General features: G+C 33.9%; 1 protein-coding gene across 1 annotated transcript; it reads right to left on the reverse strand.

Moving 5' to 3' along the window:
- Nucleotides 1-871: 871 nt before the first annotated feature.
- LOC147391457 (uncharacterized) lies at nucleotides 872-9,377 on the reverse strand. The gene is made up of 6 exons (XM_086457598.1): nucleotides 9,094-9,377; nucleotides 8,867-8,983; nucleotides 4,743-4,777; nucleotides 2,609-2,709; nucleotides 1,223-1,331; nucleotides 872-1,131 (listed from the first exon to the last, which is right to left on the reverse strand). Coding segments are annotated over exons 1-6 (528 nt in total). The 5' UTR covers nucleotides 9,258-9,377; the 3' UTR covers nucleotides 872-1,129.
- Between the last annotated feature and the right edge of the window lie 14,763 nt (nucleotides 9,378-24,140).

Below are 24,140 nucleotides of genomic sequence, written 5' to 3' on the forward strand. Positions count from 1 at the left end.
CATAAATAAACTGTGTAAAAGAGATAACAATACATTGGCCCTTATTTGCCCTATTTAATCACCATTTACAATGATGCTATTAGCTCTTAAAAAAATAATTATAATTTTAAGTTTAAATTTTTTATATGCTATTTTAGTATGGATGATTTTAAACATTTAGCAAATGAAGAAGTACCCCATTATTCTTGGTCTGTGATCTGTAGAACTTGACAGGGCTTCAATTGTTATCTCGAATAAACCATTGATTCATCTACATGTGAGCAAAATTAGACAATATCAAAGATTTAAACAATGAGGAGCAATAGATTGACCCTATATATGTATTAGTGAATTTGATTTATACAAGGATGACTTCGAAGATGAAAGTTAATTGTGATAATTTCTTAAAAATCGATAAAAATAAAGAATATCAAAAATAAGATCAGTTGACCAAGTCTCAGGATCAATGTAATTGAGAAGCAGTGAGGGCACTAATCCAAATTATGCAAGAAATCAATCCACTTAGTTTTGATAGGACTTAAGGAGAAGAACATGATGGAATGAAACTAGACTAACAGGTACTCTACCCTCTCTCTCTCTCTCTCTCTCTCTCTCTCTCAGAAGAAGCAATTCATCCCTCAATAGCAAGCCGATGATGGTACTATCGGAAAATTGTCCAAATGTATAGGAAAATTTAATTCCATATCAAATTTTTCTGTAGGCTGAATTGCTGTTTCCTTCCATGGATTAGAAAAGCTGCATTGATCCAACTGGAAACTTGTGTTCATCCTCTCTTTTCAGAGGGTACGTTTGACATACAGTCTCCAAACTTTAGTTTTCGTGGTTAGAGAGGTCTAGATAAAATCCCCAGATGAAGAAATCATGCCAATACTTATTTTACAATCTCCAATTTCTTCACTTTCGATATTAAAACTCAACTCAAAAATTTACATGTACCACCAAGAAGTAGTTTGCGACTAAGCAGCACTGCATTAGCAATCAATTTCTATGTAAACAGAACATACATTATTCTGAAATTAACAACAATTTGTGATCCTCTAAATCAAATGAAGCAAATGATGACCCATCCATCCGAAAATTCTCTGGGCTACAAGTCATTCACCTCTGCAGCAAATTGTTTATATCCTTATCCTAAAAAGAGAATAAAATTGAAATGCAGTCAGTGATTCAAGTACATCAAATTCTAAAAGAATCAACAACAAACTAGAGGTTTGGTTCTTACATATTTGGTTTTTTGTCCAGGATTCTGAAGAAACACCATACGGAAGAAATGCACCAGCCACAATCCTCCCTTCCTCATTCAATATGTTATAGGTAGATGCAGCATTTCTCTGTCAAGCAAATAAAAATAATAAATTCATCTAGCCACAGTACCAGTAACATTTACTACTATCAATTTTAACAAAGAGAAGGAAACAAACTCAATATTCGCCAAACATTCAGGTTAATATGTTTTCTCATCCAAAGCTCTCAGGAGCCTGTTTTTATGGCCAAGCATAATCACCAGAATCACTATGGAAGCCAGATAAATATCTGGATTCTGAATAGCAAAAATAATTTCTACTGATTGAAGGGTGTCACTCTCACCCCTAACAGGATCAGCTGGCTCAAAATAGGCCACCCGTGTGATTTTATTTTTTTTTAGGTCCAGGTGTTTGTCTCACCATTATTATATATGCATTGCAGGTAGTTAGTTGGTTTGCTTGTTTTTAAGGCGACGCACTTGTCACTAGATAGATCTTCACGAAATACTCGAAATGCATATATAATAATAGCAAAACAGACACTCAGATCAAAAGTTAGGCCTAAATCTTCAAAATTATGAGTGTCATTTTCCGTTCGTCATCATAAATTATCAGGTTAAATCGAAAGTTACATCAAAATCTTCGAAATTATGTTTGTCGTTCTTCGTTCATCATTCGCCATCACAACTTGTCAGAATGGATCACAATCATCGCTGAAAAACTCGGGTAAGTTAAACGAGTGTTTTCAGTGCTTTAAAACTTTTGTCAAGGTAAGGGGGGGCATTTAAATAGAAAAGTACACAAAATCAATTGCTAAAGAAAATCCCACATCCAGGTCACTTAAGTAATTTTCCCTTCTTTGACATTAGAGTTGAGGTGATGTTTTAATACTCATTAGCTGGTAGATACAACTAAAACTTTTTGTCGGTTGATTATTTTGAAGAGAAGATTCCACTCAATTGGAATCCACCGCAATGACTAGAAACCTATGCCAAGTCTTCATCTAGCTTTCCCTCATGGAGGGCTACAAATAAAAGCAAAAGACCAGACGGAAGAAGGCAATGAATCATTCAAGTAGTGATTATGAGGTTCTGAATAAAAACTAGTGAAACAAACACAACTAGTGATCAACCTTACATGAGTGGATAAAATGAAATAATGTACTTAATTTCCATCACTTAGGATAAAATTGTAGCAAGAAGGTTTCTCTTAGGCTGCAATACCTCTATTCATCATTTTTATGCTTTTTTTCACTCACATTATATCGTTTTCATGCTAATAATAAATCTAAGAAAAGAAGATAGATGAGTAATAAGATATATAGGGCTACAAAAAGAATTGGGGAAGGCAATATGACAAATTACCGAATCAATCGCTTCTAATTTCATTCCAGTAGATCGAATGAAGCTTCGAAGTTCAGGATTTACATCTTCAATATATCTTCCGCATCCAAGAATCAAAATCTCTGAAAGCAACAGAAAAGGTAAATTGCTGGATTGGAAAAATCTGATGACTTGCAACTATCCTTTAAAAAAAAAAAAAAACAGAATTATGTGAGTTTCGGAAAACCTATAAAATGAAACACAACGGTTCTTATCCCAATGTTTATCCCCCCACATAAGTAGGGGTTGATATTGAATCCCACCATGAATCTCGAGGAACAATTGAAACTTCATTCCCCTTTCTCCCTCCTCCCTTTTCAGGAATATCCTTTCAACTTTATAGCCTTTCTCTTCTACCCTTTCTAATAATACCCTCCAACTTTATTCTCTTTCCTCATCCCCCCTTTTTCAATAATACGCCTACAACTTTATTAGCTTTCTTCTTTTACCCCATTAACCCTAAAGATGATGACCGTGCCAGGCAAACTCTAATCTATATCATAAAACACAACAGTCTCTTCCCAATGTGTGTCCCCCACATAAGTGGGATTGGGATTTAATCTCCCCACGAATCTCAAGGACTAATTTTAGGGTATGTTTGATTGCACATGGAAAATAGGGTGGAAAATGAATTTCCATGGAAAATGACATTTTTCAAGTGTTTGATTGCACATGGAAATAGAAATTCATTTTCCATCTCAATCAAAAAGTTCACCAAAACATGGATTTCACTTTCCCACCCATATGGGTGGGAAAGTGAAATCCACCCATATTTTCCATCCCCAATTTTTTCATACTCATATCTTCTTTTTTACTATCACCACCACCACCATTACACTAACCTCACCGTCGTCACCATCACCGTCACCATCTCCGACCACCTTTCCTCTCTCTCTCTCTCTTCTCCTTCTCCATCTCTCACCTCCGCCACGACAACTACCACGTTCTCCCCTCATCTTCTTCATCGTTTTCTTCCTCACTTACCTCCGTCGCCACCGCCACCACCACTGTGCCACCACCGCTATCACCACCACCACCACCGTCGCCACCGCCACCGCTACTCATCTTCTTCTTCCTCTCCCCTTCCTCTCATCTTCTTTCTCCTCCTCCTCCTCCTCTCCTTTTTCTTTTTCCACATTTAATTTTCCCATGATTTTATCCAAGTAAAATCAAACAATAGAATTTGATTTTTCAACCCTACCTATTTTCCATCACAATTTTTCCATGGATTTCAAATTCCATGGAAAGTCACTTTCCATGCAATCAAACATACCCTTAACTTTATTCCTTTTCTCTCCTCCCTTTCGAAGAATGCCCCTTCCACTTTATGGTCTTTTTTCTTCTAACTCCTTTCCAATAATACCCCTCCAATTTTATCATCTTTCCTTTTCTACCCCTTTTACAATGATACCCCTCCAACTTTATTGCCTTTACCCTTATCCCTTTTTTCAATAATACCCCTATAACTTTATTGTCTTTCCTCTATTACCCCATTAACCCCAAGGAGGATGACCATGTCATAGGCACTGGCAAACTCTAGTTTTTAATACTATCATAAAGAAAAGATACTTTGCTATGATAAATCAATTGTCCCTCAAAATGACGTGCAACCATCCCAAACACCAACAAAACTTTAACAAGTAATGAGCTACAATGAAATACTAGTAAAAAAAAAAGATTCAATTTCTAAAAATGAGCCCACTTTTGTTATCACAACAGGGGGGGGGGGGTAAAATTACGAAAAATACTATACATTTTGTGTGTGCTGACTTAATCATGGTTCAAGACCGTTCAATTAGCGGGACACCAATTGGATGGGCGTAGACCAAAAAATTGAAATGGAAATCTTAACCATCCAATAAAGAGAGAGAGATGGGCAATTGAAAAGAAAATAAAGATAATTATTGGGAAATAGTACATACGTCAAGCAGTTAAATGTCCATGGCTCCTCTGATTTGTGTTTTAAATCCCATCCAAGACGTGGACCACTGATTGAACAGTCAGCACCAGGGAGCTCGTAGGCCACATTACAGCATAAGGTATAAAAAGTACAGAATGAAAGGCTTCTAGGGACTATCATAATTCTTCTATAAGAAGATACTAGTCAAATGTTCACCTGGTATAGGCCTGAGAAGTTGGAATACAGCTAAGCTGCAATACATAAAATAAAGAAAAAATAAAAATAAGTAGATGTGATGTTAGTCAGAAGAATACCATTATATGCATGATTCCACATTCTTACAACCAAAAACCTTAGAACACAACAAATCTTGTCCATGGATGTTAACAGCACAAAGTTCACATGCAACATAGAGGATACTCAGGAAATAAACCAATACTAGGATGCCATGATCAGTTCAAACTCTAACTGCAGAGGAAATTTCCTTATTAAATGAAAATCTCAGATATAATGGTAGCCACAAAATATCCCTTCAAAGTCATTTACCTCACCTAGAACACATCTACTTCAGATATTTTATATTAGATCATTTATTCGTTATGGGGGATGGGGTGGGGTGCAGGGGGGATAGACATGTTTTGAGTTAGAAAGGTCTAATGAAATCATCCAAAGGTGCTATCACCATTTGAACACTGGGTCCTCTTTACTAAACAAGTGTGCAGTCAGTAAAATTATCTAACATTTGGTTTCATCGAATTCCATTTTGACTCTACAGTCTCCAAGGGAAATATCTATCATTTGGACTAACTTCGCGTGGTGAATAAGCTTCACATAAATGTTTTGAAACTGTTTCAACCTCAGTTGTTTCTATTCTTTGCCAAAAAAAGAGTAAGGCAGTGTTTGTTTGCGCTATTTTTCAGCGCTTATTACTGAAAAAAATTAAATTCAGCACTTTTTGTCAAAATAGCGCGTTTATTTACTCTATATTTTTAGCGCTTATTGCTGAAAATAAGCAAAAAAAATTCAGCACTATTTTGATGCTGAAAAAAAGTGTTGAAGCAGTAAGCACTTCGTTTTTTTCGATACGGACAAGTATGCCCTTCATTTTTTTAAGCATGGACAAGTATGCCCTTATTCTTAAAAGGATATTACCTTTTATATACTATGGATAAGTATATAAACACCCCACAAATTAATAAACCCACACCATGCCTAAATTATTTTGTCTTATATGGGTTAAAAGTTTTAGAATGAATTGATTTTTAGTGTGGATGATTTCCTCATTAGTATATAAGCACCCCACAAATTAATAAACCCACACCATGGCTAAATTATTTTGTCTTATATGGGTTAAAAGTTTTGGAATAAGTTGATTTTTTATGAGGATGATCTCTACAATGAGGAGATCATCCTCACCAAAAATCAGCACATCCTGAAACTTCTAATCCTATCAAAACAAGTTCAAGAACCGTAAATCGTTCCTTTTTTTTTTTTTAAACTATTTTTGACAACTTAGAAATTTCAAAATAGACTGATTTTTGGTGAGGATGATCTCTAGACCATATAGACCATCCTCACTAAAAATTTGCTCATTCCAAAAACTTTAACCCATATAAAACAAAAAAAATTGGCTATGGTGTGAGTTGCCCTTATTAATTCATAGGGTGCTTTTATAATTACACATCCTTCATTTCCATCGAAAATTATTCATCCAAAATTAAGTTCTTTTAATGCTGATTTCAAATTTTGGTGACTTGTATGACATTATTATTTTTAATTTGAAATTTGTGGACTTTTATAAATAGAAATTATTATTTATAAATTGAAGATTTGAGTATTATTTATTATTAAAAAATGAATTGTATTTTAATTTTATAAGAAAAAATATATTTTATTGTGTTTGATAATAAATAAGCATTTGAAACATGCAAACAATGTATAATATGATTCTAAGGGTAACAAAGATAATTTACCAGCTTCAACAATGTGCAACAAACATAATTCAGCATCTAAACAAACAACTTTTTCAGCACTTAAATTCAGCGCTTATAAATTTCAGTGCTAAATGCTATTCAGCACTTATTTTTTTCAATTTAACAAACAGCACCTAAACCTAAGTTGGGGGCCTTCTCATCTCTTGATGATTAGCTTAGAGGATGCCGATGCAACTTGAAGGTTAACGGATCAACTCTATTGACTCAAATTCTTTGCATACCCCTAGTGTGTGTGTGGCGGCGGCGGCGGCGGGGGTGTCTAGTGGAATAAACGGTTTGGAAAGGTAGAACTGAAGTTTAAGATTACCGCATGTTAAATAAAGAGTCAACTTTTATTCCTGACTTTTATCAATCAAATTTGTTTGAAAATTAGGGTCGAGCTCAATAGATTTTGGAACAAAAGATGTTTCATTTTTGAATCTCTTCATGGTCCTTGACCATCACCCTTTAGGTTCATTTGGTCAAATGAACTTTCTTTGATTGCTCACTGATGTAATGCCTATGTCTTCTTTGTTTGTGCCTAGCTTGAGCTAGACATTGCCTAGCCCGAGAAACAACTATCTACTGAAGGTTGCCATAATCTGCACACCTTGGGTCTTGCCAACTTTTGACATTGCTTGAAAGCTTTGACTTTTGTATTGGCTGCCTTCTCAAGTTTTCTACCTAGTGAACTTCTGATTTATTTGATTGCCTTAAATATTGCCTATGTCGCCCTTTCGGGTTTTCAACCTAGCAGACTTCTAATTAATTTCTCCTTTGATTTCTAAGAGACTTTGTCTGGTAATGATTCAAGATTTTCCTTGACCAACTCACTCGACACCCAAGAGGACTTTCGCAGGTAGGCTTAAGACTGAGTTTAAAAGAGAAGGGTATGAGACTAAAAATCCCAAAAAGTCCCTTGTGTGGCATTTTTATCTCTTTTCTTTCCAACCTTGATTCGTCATAGCTTCAGTTTTCCCTTTGTTTTTTTCAAATGATTTTGACTTTCATTCTTTTTTAACTCTTTTGATGGGAAATTATTTATCTATTCATGCGATCCGGCCTGGAATAAATTCCCAAGTTGCCTATTTGTACCCAGATTTATTTTGGGATAAGGTCAAAATGTAGTTCAATCGTATACTTTTCCCTCCAGTGGGCCAAGTGATTTAGCTGAGAAAGAACATACTATTTTGACTTCTTGTATAGGCTACAAAAGGGTGACAAAGGAAAATTTGATTAGTTGACGTCCGGTACTTTACCAGGTAGGATTTCTTTGATGATGAATGGGCCACCACAATTGGGCTTGAATTTTTCTCTAGGGTCAAAGATATGTGCTCTGTTTTCTTTGAGGACCGAGTCTCCAACCTGCATAAAACTAACTTTCTCTTTTCGATCGAATGCCCAAACGACCCTTCTTTGATAGGCTTGCATGTGATACAAGGCATGGGGCCATTTTTCTTCGATGAGGTTGAACTCTTCATATTGATAACAAACCCAATCTGCTTATTATTATTAACTTTTCAATAATATCCTTAAGGATGGAATTTCCATTTTTCCCAAGAGGATAGCCTTAGCTCACATGAAAGATCTAATCGAGGTTTGGTATGCCCAAAGAGTGAATGGTATCTTTTCAGACCAATCCCCGTGACTGACACATTTTTCTAATAATGGTATTAATGTTCTTTTGGGTGCTCCTCTCGTTCTTTTAGAACCTTCAAGTTGTATATTACTCTGAACTAGATTCTGGGGCTATAAGATAAGTTCAAAATAAAACTTGGGGTGCTCATATCCTTTGGTCATTCCCCCACTCGACAAGACAATGACCGGACAACTCTCCACAAGTTATAATGTAATAAAAAGGTATTTTATTTCCTATTTCAATCTTTTAGAGTCAAGCACAAAGCTTCCATCAACAAGCTATGCTTCTTAAACATAGATTTCATAAAATATAAAATATGTTCATGCAAAACTCATCACCATCCATGTCTTATCCCAAATTTTTGTATCATGCAATATCAATCCTATTTCATCATTCAAATCTATTTTGAGTTGTACTCGACCCCAAATTTTTGGGGTAAGGCTTTGATGATGAAGATGAACTCTATTTTGAGCCATCTCTTCAGTTATTAAGGCACATTTCTCCATATTGAGGCCGAGTAAACCTCGCATAGAATAAAAATCCATTCATACATTAGAGGTAAGGATAGGGTGAGATCCAACCCAAATAGAACCTCTTACCATCTACACAAAAAAAAAATCATTCTAAGAAAATTATAAAATGGGTACAAGCTCAATCATCCTCAATTTAATACACCGATAAAATAAAACAATTTGTAACACAGTAACCACATCTTGATTGAATCATACCTATCTGGAGTGATCTCCGAAAATCGTTTGGGGCTCCATGAAAGAAGCAAATTTCCAACACAGAGCAAACTACCTTCATACTCAACTCCATTTACATTAAATCCAGTATCAGAAAACCTAAAATTTAACGGAAAAAAAATACAGGATCAATCAATAGATGTGGAGAAAAAGAGAGAGAAAGAGAAGTGAAATCTGAAATCCTAGAATTGGATGAAAAAAAGGTGTACCCTTTGAAGCGCAATTGGTCTTCAGGGACGTTATCGATGAGATTGATCTGATCGTAGAGAGAGAAAGCGCGCCTAAGAGAAGGGAGGGGAAGCTTTGGGGATTCTTTGCGGAGAGTACGCATTAGGTACGGAAGAGTCGCCATTGATTTGTGTCTCGCTGCCATTTTCTTCTCTCTCGTCTCGCTCTCTCCCTCTGTGTGTGTCTCAGAAGTCAGAAAGGGGGGTTCGATGTTGGAGAGGGACGAGAGGTTTAACAACCGGATGCCCGGTTTGAACCGCTTCGGACTAGTCACACTAAACCAACCGATCGAACCTTGATAAATATACAGCTATCCGATCGGATAGTACTATATCCGAATTCGAATCCCAAAAAAATGATGATATCCAAATCCGATTGGGTATCACTAGGAAATATTCAAATTTGAATTCGAAAAATATATTGAATATCTGATAATATTCAATCCGAAAAAGAAAATCTTATAAAATACCATCATTCTCAATCGATAAAAAAACAAATCGATTTTTATTTTGTTTTTCAATCTTCTAAAATCAAATAAAATGGGATTTTAGAGTGTGTGTGTGTGTGAGAGAGAGAGAGAGAGAGAAAAGATAAAAGGTTTTAAAGTTTTGTTTTGTTGTATAATATGAAAATATGTATATTATATCGAAACGGATATTATTGAATCGAGTTTTACAATATCTGAATTCGTATCTGAAACTCATTTGAATTTTAAAATAACATTTGAATCTGATATTCGATATTCAAAAATTTTGGATAATATCCGATTTTTCGAATTCAAATTTGGATTTCGACTATCCATTGACACCTCTAAATATACATGAGAGATTTTATTGGCACACCAATGGTTACTTGTAACAATCAATCTGTTCGAAATTAATCTGCTTGTAGGGTGGCAATTGATCAAATTGGCACTAGATCAAATCCAATTCAATATTAATCCAAGTTCTTAAAAATAATGTTAAAGTGATACTGGAATCTCATATTTCTTGATGTGAAAGTGTATGGGAGCCACAGATGCTTTTTATCAAGATACGAGTGAAAAATCATTTATAATTTTTATCCACTTTCACGTCAAGAAGTGCGATATGAGGTTCCAGTTTGAGGTTACTCTAACACGACTCTTTTTTTTTATTATATGATTTGGATTCGATCCGACTACATGTTTATTCAATCCAAATCCCATCCTATCAGATTTGAATAGGATCAAGGTAAAAAAAAAAAAATCATAATTTATATCTCATATTAGCCTCCTGCTCGTTGACATGTGGGATTTGTTATGTGAAATTTTAAACAACTCCTCAAAAGTGTTAATATTGGCAAATCTCTCCTGAAAAATTAGAGATACCTGAATTGTCCAACTGCTTTTAAAGACTAACACTCATCATGAAAATCCCTGAATAAAATAAGGTCAGGGTTATGATCAATGATTCACATTCTAAATTATTTCTGATGGGGTTAGAAGATTTAGATTTGACTGATTTTTTGTGAGAACGATCTTCTCATCATAGAGATCATTTTCACAAAAAATTAGCTCAATCCAAAACTTCTAACCCATATTTTAAAAAATGATTGTTTTTACTTACTTCCCTTAAAACGCAATTGGTCTTCAACGACGTTATTGATGAGATTGATCTCATCGTAGAGAGAGAAAGCACACCTATGAGAAGGGAGGGAACGCTTTGGGGATTCTTTGAGAAGAGTACACATTAGGTACGAAAGCGTCGCCATTGATTTGTGTCTCACTACCATTTTCTTCTCTTTCGTCTCACTCCCTCCCTCTGTGCGTGTCTCAAAAGTCAGAAAGGGGGTTCGATGTTAGAGTGAGATGAGAGGTTTAAGAACTGGATGCCCGGTTTTAACCATTTCAGACTAGTCACACTAAACCAATTGATCGAACCTAGATAAATATACATGAGAGATTCTATTGGCACACCAATGGTTACTTACAACAATCAATCCGTTCGAAATTGGTCTACGTGTAGGGCTGGCAATTGATTAAATCGATACTAGATCAAATCCAATCCAATATTAATCTAGTTTTTTTTAAATAATGCTAAACTTATGCTGGAACCTCATATTGTATTTCTTGATGTGGAAGTGTATTAAAACCATAAATGCTTTTTATCGAGATACGAGTGAAAAATCATTTATAATTCTTATCCACTTTCATGTCAAGAAGTGTGATATAAGGTTCCAGCTTGAGGTCACTCCAGCACGACTCCTTTTTTTATGTTATGATTCGAATTTGATCCGACTACATGTTTATTCAATCCAAATCCCATTCTATCAGATTTGGATTGGATTAAGGTAAAAAAAATCATAATTTATATCTCATAATAGCCTCCTACTCATTGACACGTGGGATATGTTGTGTGAAATTTAAAAGCACTTAAAGGACAGAAAAGCAACTCCTCAAAAAGTGCTAATATTGGCCAATCTCTCCTAGAAAAATTAGAGATTCTCGAATTGTCCAACTATTTTTAAAGACTAACACTTGCCATGAAAATCCCTGAATAAAATAAAGTCCGGGTCATAATCAATGGTTCACATTCTAAATCATTTTTGATAGGATTAAAGATTTTGATTTGACTAATTTTTTGTAAAAACGATCTTGTCATCATAGAGATCATCTTCACAAAAAATTAGATCAATTCAAAACTTCTAACCCATATTTTAAAAAATGATTGTTTTTACTTACGTCCCTTAAAAATTGAGATTAAAGAGGTAAAATATGAAAATTAATAAAATAGATTAAATGGGTGAAAGATGAAATATAATAAAATTAGGGAAAGTACATAATAAATGAAATAAAGTAAGCCCAAGAAACTATAACTTGATGGAATGGATATTATTAAAAATAATTGAGATTAAAATGATAAGAGATGAAAAACAATAAAATGTATTAAAGGGATAAAAAAGAAAACATGGTAAAATCAGAAGAGGGGGCATCCACTCTCGAGTTAAGGTGGTAAAAGTGAAAAAATAGAGTTGGAAAAATGTTATTAAAAAAAATTAAGAATAAAAAGGTAAAAGATGAAAAATAATAATGTGGATTAATTGAGGTAGAAGAGAAAATATAGTAAATTTAGAGGTTTCTGCATATCAGTTTGATGGTGATCATTAAGGGTGCACACGATTCAATTTGGTTTGTGTTAAGAGTAAAATTAGAACTAAATCGAACTTGATCGGTTCTACAAATCTGGAACCGAATCGACTACCCCTTAAAACCAAACCAACCGTAGTTTGATTTGGTTTGATTCTCGAGTCTCCTAAACATAAATATCAAGCCACCAATTATCAAATCTTACAATTAAAAACTCACAACCATGAATGATTTTAGTCAAAAGGCGCAACAAAGAGAAGGGCATTGGTAATATAATATTAATATTTCGATAATCTCAATTATCTACTTAATAACATGAGTGATTTTTCCAAAATTGAAACTCATTAGATGATTGCTACCATGTTATTTGGACCACTCAGATTGGTGACTAAATCTGTTAGAATACAGAAAGCAAACAGTGACAGCTCTTTTTTATTATATTTAATTTTATTTGGTTTGGTTCTAGGATTCCTTGAACTAGGAATCGAATAAAATCAATCAATTTTTCAAAATTATGAACCAGAACTGAATTGATGAGCTAAAAAACCAAAACCAAACCAATCTAAAATGATTGGTTTGACCTGATCCAATGTGCACCCCTAGTGATCATGACCATCATCATTCTTGTAGTCATCGTCATCATCTTGGTGTGCCATGAATTCTAGACATAGGGTACCTCCACTATTTATCAAAATTGGACAGGTAACTCATACATAAGTTGGTAAGGTGAGTGAAGTGTTGATCCTACACATTGAGTTCAATACCAGTTGATCCCCGCCTTTGCTAATCATTAATGCTTGCTTACTGGATCTTAAGAAGATAAGTGACCCGTGAAGCGCCAATTTAGCTAAGTGGTAAAATGTGTGGAGTGTTGTTTCCATGTCCTAGGTTCAAACTCCCTTAAGCCCAACTTCATTTGCTAACCACTAACCCTTTAAAAAAAAAAAAAAGGGTAAGTGATCCATTGATGTAAATTGAGATGATAGTTAGTGTTGAATCATAAACACAGTAGAATGAAAAGTATAGGTAAATCTCTTAGAGAGAAGATTTTGTATAGATTTTCCAATGCACAAAGTAATTGATGCTGGAATCTAACTTTTTAAGTAGCCCCCTATTTGGGGTCAAAACTCGACAAGTTGTGCTAAGCCTGTTATTTGGATCCTCACACTTGTTAACCTGGCCTAGTACGCACAACAAGGACTTGGTCTTGATATTTACCATTGATAAGCGGCAAAAAACAATCAACACGTCATGCTTTTCAGCAACTTGTTTCACTGTTAAAGTTCTTTCTAAGAACTTAGAAAGAGCAGACACAAAATAATGATAGAATACAAAATCTTGGGAAATTCTGCTTGTAAGCAGAAGATATTATCTTGAAAGCATTCAATGACACAAGAATATCATGATTCACGAGCCTTGCCCCACCCATTCTCTACAAAGAAGAGATGAGGAAGAAATCTCCCTCGGATTGTATTACGTAGTTTATGTTGCATCTCAGAGGAAATTATAAATCAGGGTGCATTGGTGCACACCTATTAGAGTATTAGTTCCCATTATACTTGTTTTCAGAGAAGCCATCTAATTCCAAACACAAAGCTGCAATGCAGATCAACTGTCCAGCAATAGCACCAAGCATAACTAACTAAACAACTGTAATTGACATGGTACTCGTACATTGCAAAACCGAGAGTTGCACAACAAGATGAAGAAGCTTCACTGTTTTTGAAACTCAGCAAACATGAACAATTACAAGAGATTGTAATCATATATTAAAGAATCATGCTGAAGTAACATCAAAATTGACATCGATTCTCACATTGCTGATGTGGAGGTGCTCACATAGCCATAGATGCTTTTCACTCGTATCTTGATGAAAAGCATCGATGGTTCCGTACATACATCCACGTCAGCAATGTGAGAATTGATGTCAATTTTAATGTCACTTTAGCATTTTCCTATATTACAATGGGAGAGCATAGCTCAACCCGAAATCGCAGGGCTCTGATCATTCACAATGCACACGTAATAGGGTAATACTTCCCATTCTACTTTAGTTTAAGAGAAGTTCTCTGATTCCAAACATAAAGGAGCAATGCAAGGCAACTTTCGACCAACAATTACTAAATAAGTGACCCAAATTGATATTTTACTTATATATTGAGAAATTGAGATATTAACAGTAGGATGAAGAAGCTCCATTGTTTTCGAGATTCAGTCTAATTGGTGTAAGCATGATCCGCATTCACATTTTACTCGGATTCAAAATTTGAGTTTCACAATATCATGAAGAAGCTTCATTGTTCTCTAGTTTAATTTTCATAACCATGACTTTGCAACCCAAATTGACTTTTTACTTGTAGATTGTAAATTTGAGTGTTCCAATAAGCATGACTAGGCGAGCCGGATTGACATTTTACTCATGGATTGAAGAGTTTCAAAATACAATGAAGAAGCTTCATTGTTTTCTAGATTCAGCTTAACTTTCATATATAAGCAAGGACTAAGCAACCTGAATTGGCATTTCATTCATAGATAGATTGAAAAATTAAGAGTTTAGAAATGCGATGAAGAAGCTTCATTATTTTCTAGACTCAAGTGTAATTTGCACAAACATGACTAAGCAACCCAAATTGACATTTCACTCAGATTGAAAATTTGAGATTTCCAAGATGAGATAAAGAAGCTTCATTATTTTCTAAGATTTAGTAGAATTTACATAACTACAAAAGTCATAACAATATACAAGAAAACAAACAACTATTGTGAGTGCGTCAATAACTCATACCCCGTTGAAGGAAGCGGCCTCGATAGCTTTTTTCAACTCCTCTCCTACATCGCTCGTCGTCGGAGTTGGACTTTCATAACTGCCCGACTTCTTCACTTCTCTCTTACCCTTCTCTTCCCCACTATTCCTCTTACTCCTCCACCTATCAAATTCACCAGAATTTTCATTAGAACTCGATACCGACTTCCTACCAACATTATCACTTTCGCGACGATTCTTGGCCGAATTACCCAGTCTCAGCTCCTCCAAGCTCTCTTTCATTGCTCTATTCTCGCTTCGCAAAACCTCAACTTCCTTTCCCATCCAAAAACACATTCCCTTCATCACCTCCAAATCACCCAAATCACCACCGCTCTTCGACGGCTTCATCATCACCTCATCTCCGAGGCGTTCAATTGAAATCTTATCCACCGTTAAAAATGGAAACTTTGTCTTCTCCCCCAAATCCTCCGGAAAATTCACTCCCCACCGGAATTTCACCGCCGTCCGTTTAGTGACCGGCAAAACCGTCTTTGCCGTAACTGCCACTCCCGAAAAGAACCCGTCTCTACCATCACGCAACTCAGGAAAAAGAAACACGGGCCTCTCCGGCATAACATCGACATTGCCATGGAAGTGGATCCCACCGTTCTGCTTAGGAAAATTAGGGTTAGGGTTTGGGAGAGAAGTGGACATGGCGGTCTTTTTTAAGGAGAAATCGCCGAATTGGGGTTTGATCTGGAGAGAAAAAGTAGGGTTAGGGTTTCCAGAGAAGAGATTGAAGTGAGCAGACATGATGAGAGGGGAGTTGTTTGGAGAACCGAATAAACCTACTCCGGATTTGAGGGTGAGAGAACAAGGGTTTTTAGGGTTAATGGTAGTGTTTGGAGAGTAGCAGAGATTGAGAGATGGGCCATTAAGGAAGTTGGTGCGAAGGTTGAGGGAGAGATCTGTAGATTCTCCTGCTGTGATGGCTGAGAAGAACGGGAATCCCAATATGCTTATTGGGATCTTCGCTCGCAAGATAGGTTTCGGGTTTTGGTGGGGGTGATGCTGCAGTTCTTCTCTTAGCTTCAACGACAGCTTCATCTCTCTCTCTCGCTCAGGGTTTCTCTAGCGTATTGGATCAAAAGTAGTTTGAACTTGTAAAAGTTAGACACTATAAAAGGGCAACAGAAAATGGTTTTTCTAGAAAATAAAATCTGTTGCATATTTTAATGAGCATTGTAAAAAAATCATTTTCTTAAGAGAGAATTGTCAGACAAATATTAGCAGACCTGACCCCATAAGAAATTGATCTTCTGGAGAGGGTGATCGGTCTTTATTACGATCCAAAATATCGTAAGGTCAACAAGTAAAGACTAGGGTCAAGATAGGATCCAAACATCAGTATTATTTTATGTCATATCCATGACTATGACTTCCACAAAAAGGTTTTACCGCTTAAATTTCTAAGATTGCATGCATTGAAAAAGCCTTAACCTCCATCATCAATTTTGCCAAGCTTACGTGGCATAAAGGAATAATGGGTATCTCTTATTTATCAAAATTGAGCGAATTGATTCACCAATTTCATAAAGAAAATAAAGCTCAATTGATTCAGTCAATCATGACAAATCTGATATTTTAATCAATTACCAACCCCAAGAAAATTTTGAATTTTTAATAGATCACCAATCTATGAAAATTTTGATTTTTTTAATTGATCATCACTCATGAAAAATATGGATTTTAATCAACCACCAATCTATGAAAAATCTAAATTTTTAATTGATCACCACCCATGTAAAATCTGAATTTTAATCAATCACCAATATATGAAAAATCTGAATTTTTAATCGATCACCGATTTAGGAAATTTTTGAATTGTGAATTGATCATCACCCATGAAAAATATTGATTTTTATCAAGTACCAATCTATGAAAAATCTGAACTTTTAATTGATTACCACCCATAAAAAAATCTGAATTTTAATCGATCACCAATCTATGAAAAATCTGAATTTTAATCAATCTTCCCCATGAAAAAAATATGAATTTTAATAAGTTCATTAACCCAAAATTCTAATGAATCTCTCGATTCCTAATGAAGTCATTTATTTATACATGCCATATAACTCCCAAGCATCAAATCAATTCAATTATTGGTGAATCATTAAAAGAAGTATGACCATATTTTAAAGAAATCGATCTAATATTGGATTCAAAAAATCCATGAAATCATGATAACATAAGCCCGGAAAACCTACACACAAAAAATAAGTTAACTAATATCAAAGATGATTCAAGGTTAATTTACAAGCTCGTCTTATTTCGAACAAGAATAACTAAATTATTGTCGATAGATTCTTAGAATAATCAATGAAAATGGTGGCTAATGTGATGCTTTCCGAGTTATTGGAGTCGAGTTCCAACCTTCCGAATACGGCTAGTTCGAAGAAAAAAATAAAAAGCTTTTGGATATAGCTAACCTTCAAAATGACATCAATCCCACTTGGCTTACTTTTATTATGTGGATCCCATTTGATGGTGTCAATGAAAGTGATGTGAGATATTTCCTTTATGAATTGAGATTCTAGAATATTCTTGAGGAATACTTTTCTTACTAGCCGAAAGTAAGGCTAGTTAAGCTCAAAATCTTTTTGGTTTAATACCTTTCCCAATGGCTTGAGAGCTTTTACATATTTTCTCCTTTAAATTGGACCTCCAACTTTAAGGTTAATTGGTGCACACCCCTCATATGCATTTTTCAAGGACCTTTAATCAAATCATCATTTAGTTGAAAATTTATTTAACTTTTAATTTTTCAAGGTTTTTAATGTTTCAATTATTGGTTAGGTCATCGATTGATCGAAGTTTTTCATGATCGAATAAGATTAGTTAAAAGTGATTCATTCAGGTTTAATTTGTGAAGGTTAATTTTAATTTTTTTGATTGGATTAAATTTTAAATTTTTAAATTTTTTTAATGTAACTTTGAAATTGAAAAGTTGAGTCAATTGTGGATAGTCTCCACATGACAAAAATTTAATTTTATGTGTCAATGAGTGTCATTCTAAGTAAATTTTATGTGATCTTAATTGCAATGACCTCTAATTATGTTCCAAATTTCGAGGCTATTTTCCTACTAAAGCGAGATTTCGAGGCTATTTTCCTACTAAACTGGACTCAAACAAACTAGAGACAAGTACCCACAATGGGCTTGATTATAGACTGGGAACTCATGACATTGTTTCTAATTGATGTTGAGAGATTTCTAAGACTATTTTTTATTGTTGACTTGGTACTGACGTTAGTTCTAATTGACTGGACTTACAACCCCAACGAGACGGTAGACGATTGGGCTTAGGCGCAATGATAATCTTGTAACCCCATCGAAGGAGAATTACTGGTTGCAGATCCGGGAGTAGAATTTTAATAATTAGAAATAAATGTCTCTCTTGATAACATTCCGAGTAAGAAATATTACACAAAGATGACTTACCAATTAATCAGGAATCTTATAAAATTTTGAATCATAATTAAGGATTATATGATTTTTTAAAAGTAAGATCCAGATTGTGTTAATCGGTACATCCCTTAATATGATTTTTTTAATGATCTTGATCTTGCCAATTACTAAATATTCAGTCCATTGAATGGTTGTGACTATGTACTCATTTGAGTTTGGGCCGATTTGATTTTATGGATCCGAATATTCTACTTGAATTACTTCATCCACTATTTTTAAGTCAATTAGTACAACCGGTCTATGTGTTGATCAATAAGATTCATTTATCAATTAGACTAACTAGTTTAACTTGATATTGATTGGCATTTTCCATCAGTTAAGTCTATTGGGTTGGATCGGTATTGCGGGTTCATTTTGAGCGGTTTGGATCGATCCACCCACTTACTTTTTGAATGGATTGATTATAGCAACCTGGGAGCACCAATGGTAGGTTCAAGTCGTGACCTATAGAGAGGTTCCAAGCTGGCCACCCTTGTCCAAGTGCACCTATATACCTTTCGAGCGTACTGAATCAGACGGTACATGGTGAGTTGATTTGATATACCATATAGGTACAAATCTAGGGTTGTAGCTTTCATAAATGGTTTAACATCCCACAAAAGGATGAACCGCGTATTAGTACTATGTTGGCAATCGAGACATATAACTCTACGGTTTACAATATGACAAAGGCTCGGGTCACTCCAGCATGGGTACATCAATATACCTTTTAGGGTCACCTGATCGAATGGTACTGATGCCCCTAGTTTTATATACAATAAAGGTACGTGACTGGAGTTGTGATTTTCATGAATGACGTCGTGTCTCACGAGAAGACCAAGTTACGTACTAGTGCCATGTTGGTTATAAGGGACATGCAAGTATGCAATGCAAAGTAATTTAAACGTGTTAGTGATGTGTGCAAAATAAGGTGGGATGTGCCTGGGGTATTTTTCGGATAAATGGGCCTATAGGCGAAATCACATCACAAAAGTATGGATTTCAAATATTGATCAAGAACTAAAAAATATCCATAACATCAAAAACAAGATCAAGGCATGCACATCGAAGATATATATATCAATAAGATCATGACATATTGACATGAAATCAATCAAGGTAGTGCAAAAGAGAATAAATATGATCAATCAATTAGGACCGTACTAGAAAAAATATCAATCATCGATCAGACATGAGCACAAGAACCATCAACAATTTTTTCTTCTTTTTTATCGGGTAGACTTGTTGCATTTTTAACACAAAAATTTTCTTGTTTTATTAAGTTTGTTATCCAAGAAATGTTGGGTGAGGACCAAATTAGCTTGACTAACACAATAAGATTTCAAAATTTTAGTATGACTAGCCCCCAAAAAAGAAAAAAAATTAAAAAAATTCTATATTAGTAATACAACCTGTTGGTTCTTTTTTTTTTTTTTTAAATGTTGCTGCATGCAAGCTAATGACATCCTCTTAAACATTTTTATTTTTATTTTATTGCTGCAAGCACAACACTCAAAAAAATGCATTTCTTTGTTTTATTGCTGCCAGCATTCTCAACAAAACAAAACAAAAAAAACCTTTTTTTATATATGTTGCTGCCAACAACCAGCCACATAACTCACTTAGATCTTTGATTTAGGCTTTTGTGGACTGTTGAAAAGAGGTTTATTTTTGTGGTGAAGGAAGAAAAAAAAGGAGTATACAAGATTAGAGAGAGATGTGTTCGAGGGTTGTTGTGTATTAATGGAGGGTTGCAAATGGACAAACCACCATTAAAGCCTCTCTCTTCACAAGATTGGGAGGTTCTCATTGAAGATTTTCTTCTCAAACTCAATCTAGTTGTCTCCCTAAAAGGATTCTCACATACCTTGATCCCAAAAATCGATTCAAAACCAGGTTTGTCTCGAATATTTGAAATTTTCGTACAGCAATCAGGAAGAATGACACACCAATGTATATTGCTAGGGTCTGATTAGAAGCCCAACATGATTTCGCAAAGGATCGAAAGGTTTCAATTAAAATCTCCCAATCCGATTGAGTATGGTTCATACCTTCCACAGGATTGCAAAGCTCACGGGAAATATCAACGGGATCAACGAAAAGCTATGTTTTCGAAGCTTGGATTGTTTCTAGATTCACCATCATTTGTAGATTCGGATTCAACCGAACTCGAATCGATGAAAATGGTTTCCTTTGAATGAGATTAAAAAATCCTAAATTTCAGATTCTGAGATAACTGGATTATTTCTAGGTTGATCAAACCCCTAGTAATTCGAGAGATCTGGGAATTAGAGTATACAAAGCCAGAGCTTTTATTCGAGGAATTCAAACATTCCAATTGCCTTAAATAATGAAAAGATCGATTCGAAAGGAAATCTCTAATTCTTACAATGTTCTTTCTCGATAAATAGATTTGAAACCCATTATAAGCTCAAATTTATGCCTAAGAAATTAAAAGGAAAATAAGAAGAAAAAATGGTTAAATGAGAAACCCAATTTTAATGGAGACCTATGTGGGAGAGGAGGAAAGAGAAAGAATATTTTTGATTTTTGATTTTTTTTTTGATACTACGCACATCAACAATCCTTTTTTTTAATAAATAAATAAAATAAAGAAAGAATCAGAAAAAGAAAAAAATGAATTGTTTCCCTTTCTCTCTCCTTAGATTCCCTATCGTCACTTCCATGTGTCACTTTGAATATTTCATTGTTCTTGGAATTGACAAAATAAAAAAATCAAAATACTAATAAAAAATTACTTAACCAAAAGATTCTATTAATATAAAAGAACAAAATTAATTAAAAAAATATGTTAATTTTGCAATGCGATAATTTCTGAGGTATTCAAGTTTGATCCTTAAACTATTCCAATGTGTCGTCACTGAAAGAGCCCTTGATTCGTGTGAGTGAATCATTTTTTTGGTGTTTTAGGAGTCGTCACCTAGTTTTATGGTCTAGGAATTAAAACATGATTCAAAACAGATAAAAAAAAATACTAATCTATGAAAAGAATGGGTCCGGGGATCATGTTATCCCGTCCGGCTAACGTCGATCTCTACTTTTTCAAAAAATTTACATTGTAAAAATGACATAAATGTTAAAATATAAAAAATAAAAAAAACCTTATTTACCTGGGTAATTACGACAGTCGATTCTCTCATAACTGATGGAAAACGTTCCTTGTGTGAGTCTTCTTACTTTTGTCTCCATTACTAGATCCGCTTCCCATCTCCAAGATAAGGTATTCTCCTCTTAGATTTGAATATTTCCTGACTTTTCTAATTGTTTTGAGGGTTTATGGGTGTTTTTCAAGTAAAAGAATAGGGTTTGGGTGTTGGGTATTAACCTGAGAATTAAAATTTAAGATTTTGGGAAGGTTGGGAAGAGTTTTTGGCATCTATTTCTTAGGATTTTTCTTGACCTGTGAATTAAGGTTGTGGAGGCTCATTTTATAGAGTTTTTTTAGAGTTTTTGAGTTTGACAAGGTCTCTTTAAGTTGTTTAATTAGGGTTTTAAATCTTACATATAATGAGAAATTTTTTAGTTTTTGGAGAACCCCTTAATGAATGGTTATTTATTAAATTATATTTTTAATTCTTTAAGATCCCCACTGGAGGGTTCTTTATTAAATATTATGTGGGCCCTACTTAAATAAATGAGCTACCACTTAAAATTTGACTTATGAGCTTAATCAATTGATTTTATTTGTTTAAAATTTTTAATTTGATTTATTAATATTTCATTTTATGTTAATTAATGTTTTAATTATTGGCTTTCAACTTTTGATTTTTTAAGGATTGTAAAATTATTGTTTTGCCCTCAAAGAGGGCTTTTGCGTTGAGATGTTGATTTTCAACGTTTTGAAATCAATTTTTCGTAAAGAATTCAATGAGAGTATCGATTTGTGTTACTTATGGGTTTTCGATATGAAATGATTGTGGATCCTATGAGGGCATTCTTGTAATGTTGTCAAATTTGGTAAAAATTGACGAAACAATTTATTTAATTTTAATTTGTTGTTTTATGTGTTCGAAAGGATTTTTCTAATCGTAATATAGGCTTTAGGGATGTTTTGATGTTAGGGGTATTTTTATAATTTGATAATTTTTTGATGATTTTTCTTGTAAAACTTATTTTTGTCTAAAAATGATGATTTTTATGTTTTGGGTCAAATTTTCCTAGTATAGCAAAATTTATAAAGTTTTGCTTTTTTGAAATATCTCATCCGAATTTTTAAAACATATCTAGTAACAATAAAAAATATTGAAATATTTATTTATCATTGGGAAACATCACAATTAGGTTAACTAGTTAATTAATCGAGCGGGTACGAAAATGGGGTGTCTACAACATCTTGCACCTATAGGGCGCAATATACCATGATTACATTTTGCAACAATATGATGCAATATATTTTATGTTGGATAGATACTTTTATTTATGTTTTCTATGTTTAATTGATATTATTATCTATATTTTCTGTTGTATGTGATTGACATTATTATTTGTGCCTTTTGTGTTGCATACTATTGGTTGGTTTGTATTTAATTTAATATGGATTTAGATGATAATACCATTAATACTACTAATTTAATTGATGAAATAAATTTTCTCAATTCAAGTATTTTAAATTTAATTATGAAGGAAGTGATATTGAGTTCCTTTTTTCATTACAAGAATTTCTTAAGTAGGGAGCCATGTAATAATGGTCGGTACACATGGGTTGATTTTGTGCGGGATATACTTAATACACTTAATAGTAATCTCATGATGTGTCACAAATTATTTAAAATGGAAAGACACGCCTTTATGGATTTGTGTGTCATTTTAGAATAGCGAGGTCTACTAAATAATGCTTGCAAATCGATTTGCTCACTCACTTCTAACAATTAGTAAGTATTTTAACATAATTTTTTTAGCTATTGTGAATTTATCTATGTCCTTAATCAGACCTCCCAATCTCAATGAAGTCCTATTGCAGAATCGTAATAATCCTTATTTTAAATATCATATTTTAGAGTAAATCCTTATACATATACTTTACAAATACTTGTTTTAAGAATGTTTATAAATTAAAGTACTGAAATACACATAGGATTGTATAGGAGCAAAATAGGGGATACACATTAGTGTTTTTGTCCCAATAGAATAACAAGTACAATATCGAGAACATAATGACCTCACACAAAATATGATGACAAAAAGTCTATTTGACATGTTATTCACTCATGTGATGATTGGTTGGGAATGGTCGACTAATGATTCACGTGTCTTTGTAAATATATTGAATAATTTCAGTTTAAAATTTTCATATCTCTACCAGGTCTGTATGTGTAAGATTTTCAATTGTATATGTTTATTTATAATATTAAATTAAAAATATTTTTATTGTTATTTTAATAATATATAAATATTATTTAGTAGATGCTGGGTACCCACTCATGGATGGTTATCTTGCACCTTATGAAGGTATCAAATATTATCAACAAAAGTATAAGAGATCACAAGCAAGTGGTCGAAAAAATTTATTTAGCCATCTATATCATTTATTTCGAAACATAATCAAGCAAACATTTAAGATTTTGAAGGTAAAATGGGCAATATTGAAATTGATGCATTCATATGATTTTGACAAATAATGAAATATTATTGTTTCTTGTATGACATTA

Source organism: Akebia trifoliata, chromosome 11, assembly GCF_017979445.1.
Source record: "Akebia trifoliata isolate Shusen 1 chromosome 11, ASM1797944v1, whole genome shotgun sequence".
In the NCBI taxonomy this organism is placed as follows: domain Eukaryota; kingdom Viridiplantae; phylum Streptophyta; class Magnoliopsida; order Ranunculales; family Lardizabalaceae; genus Akebia; species Akebia trifoliata.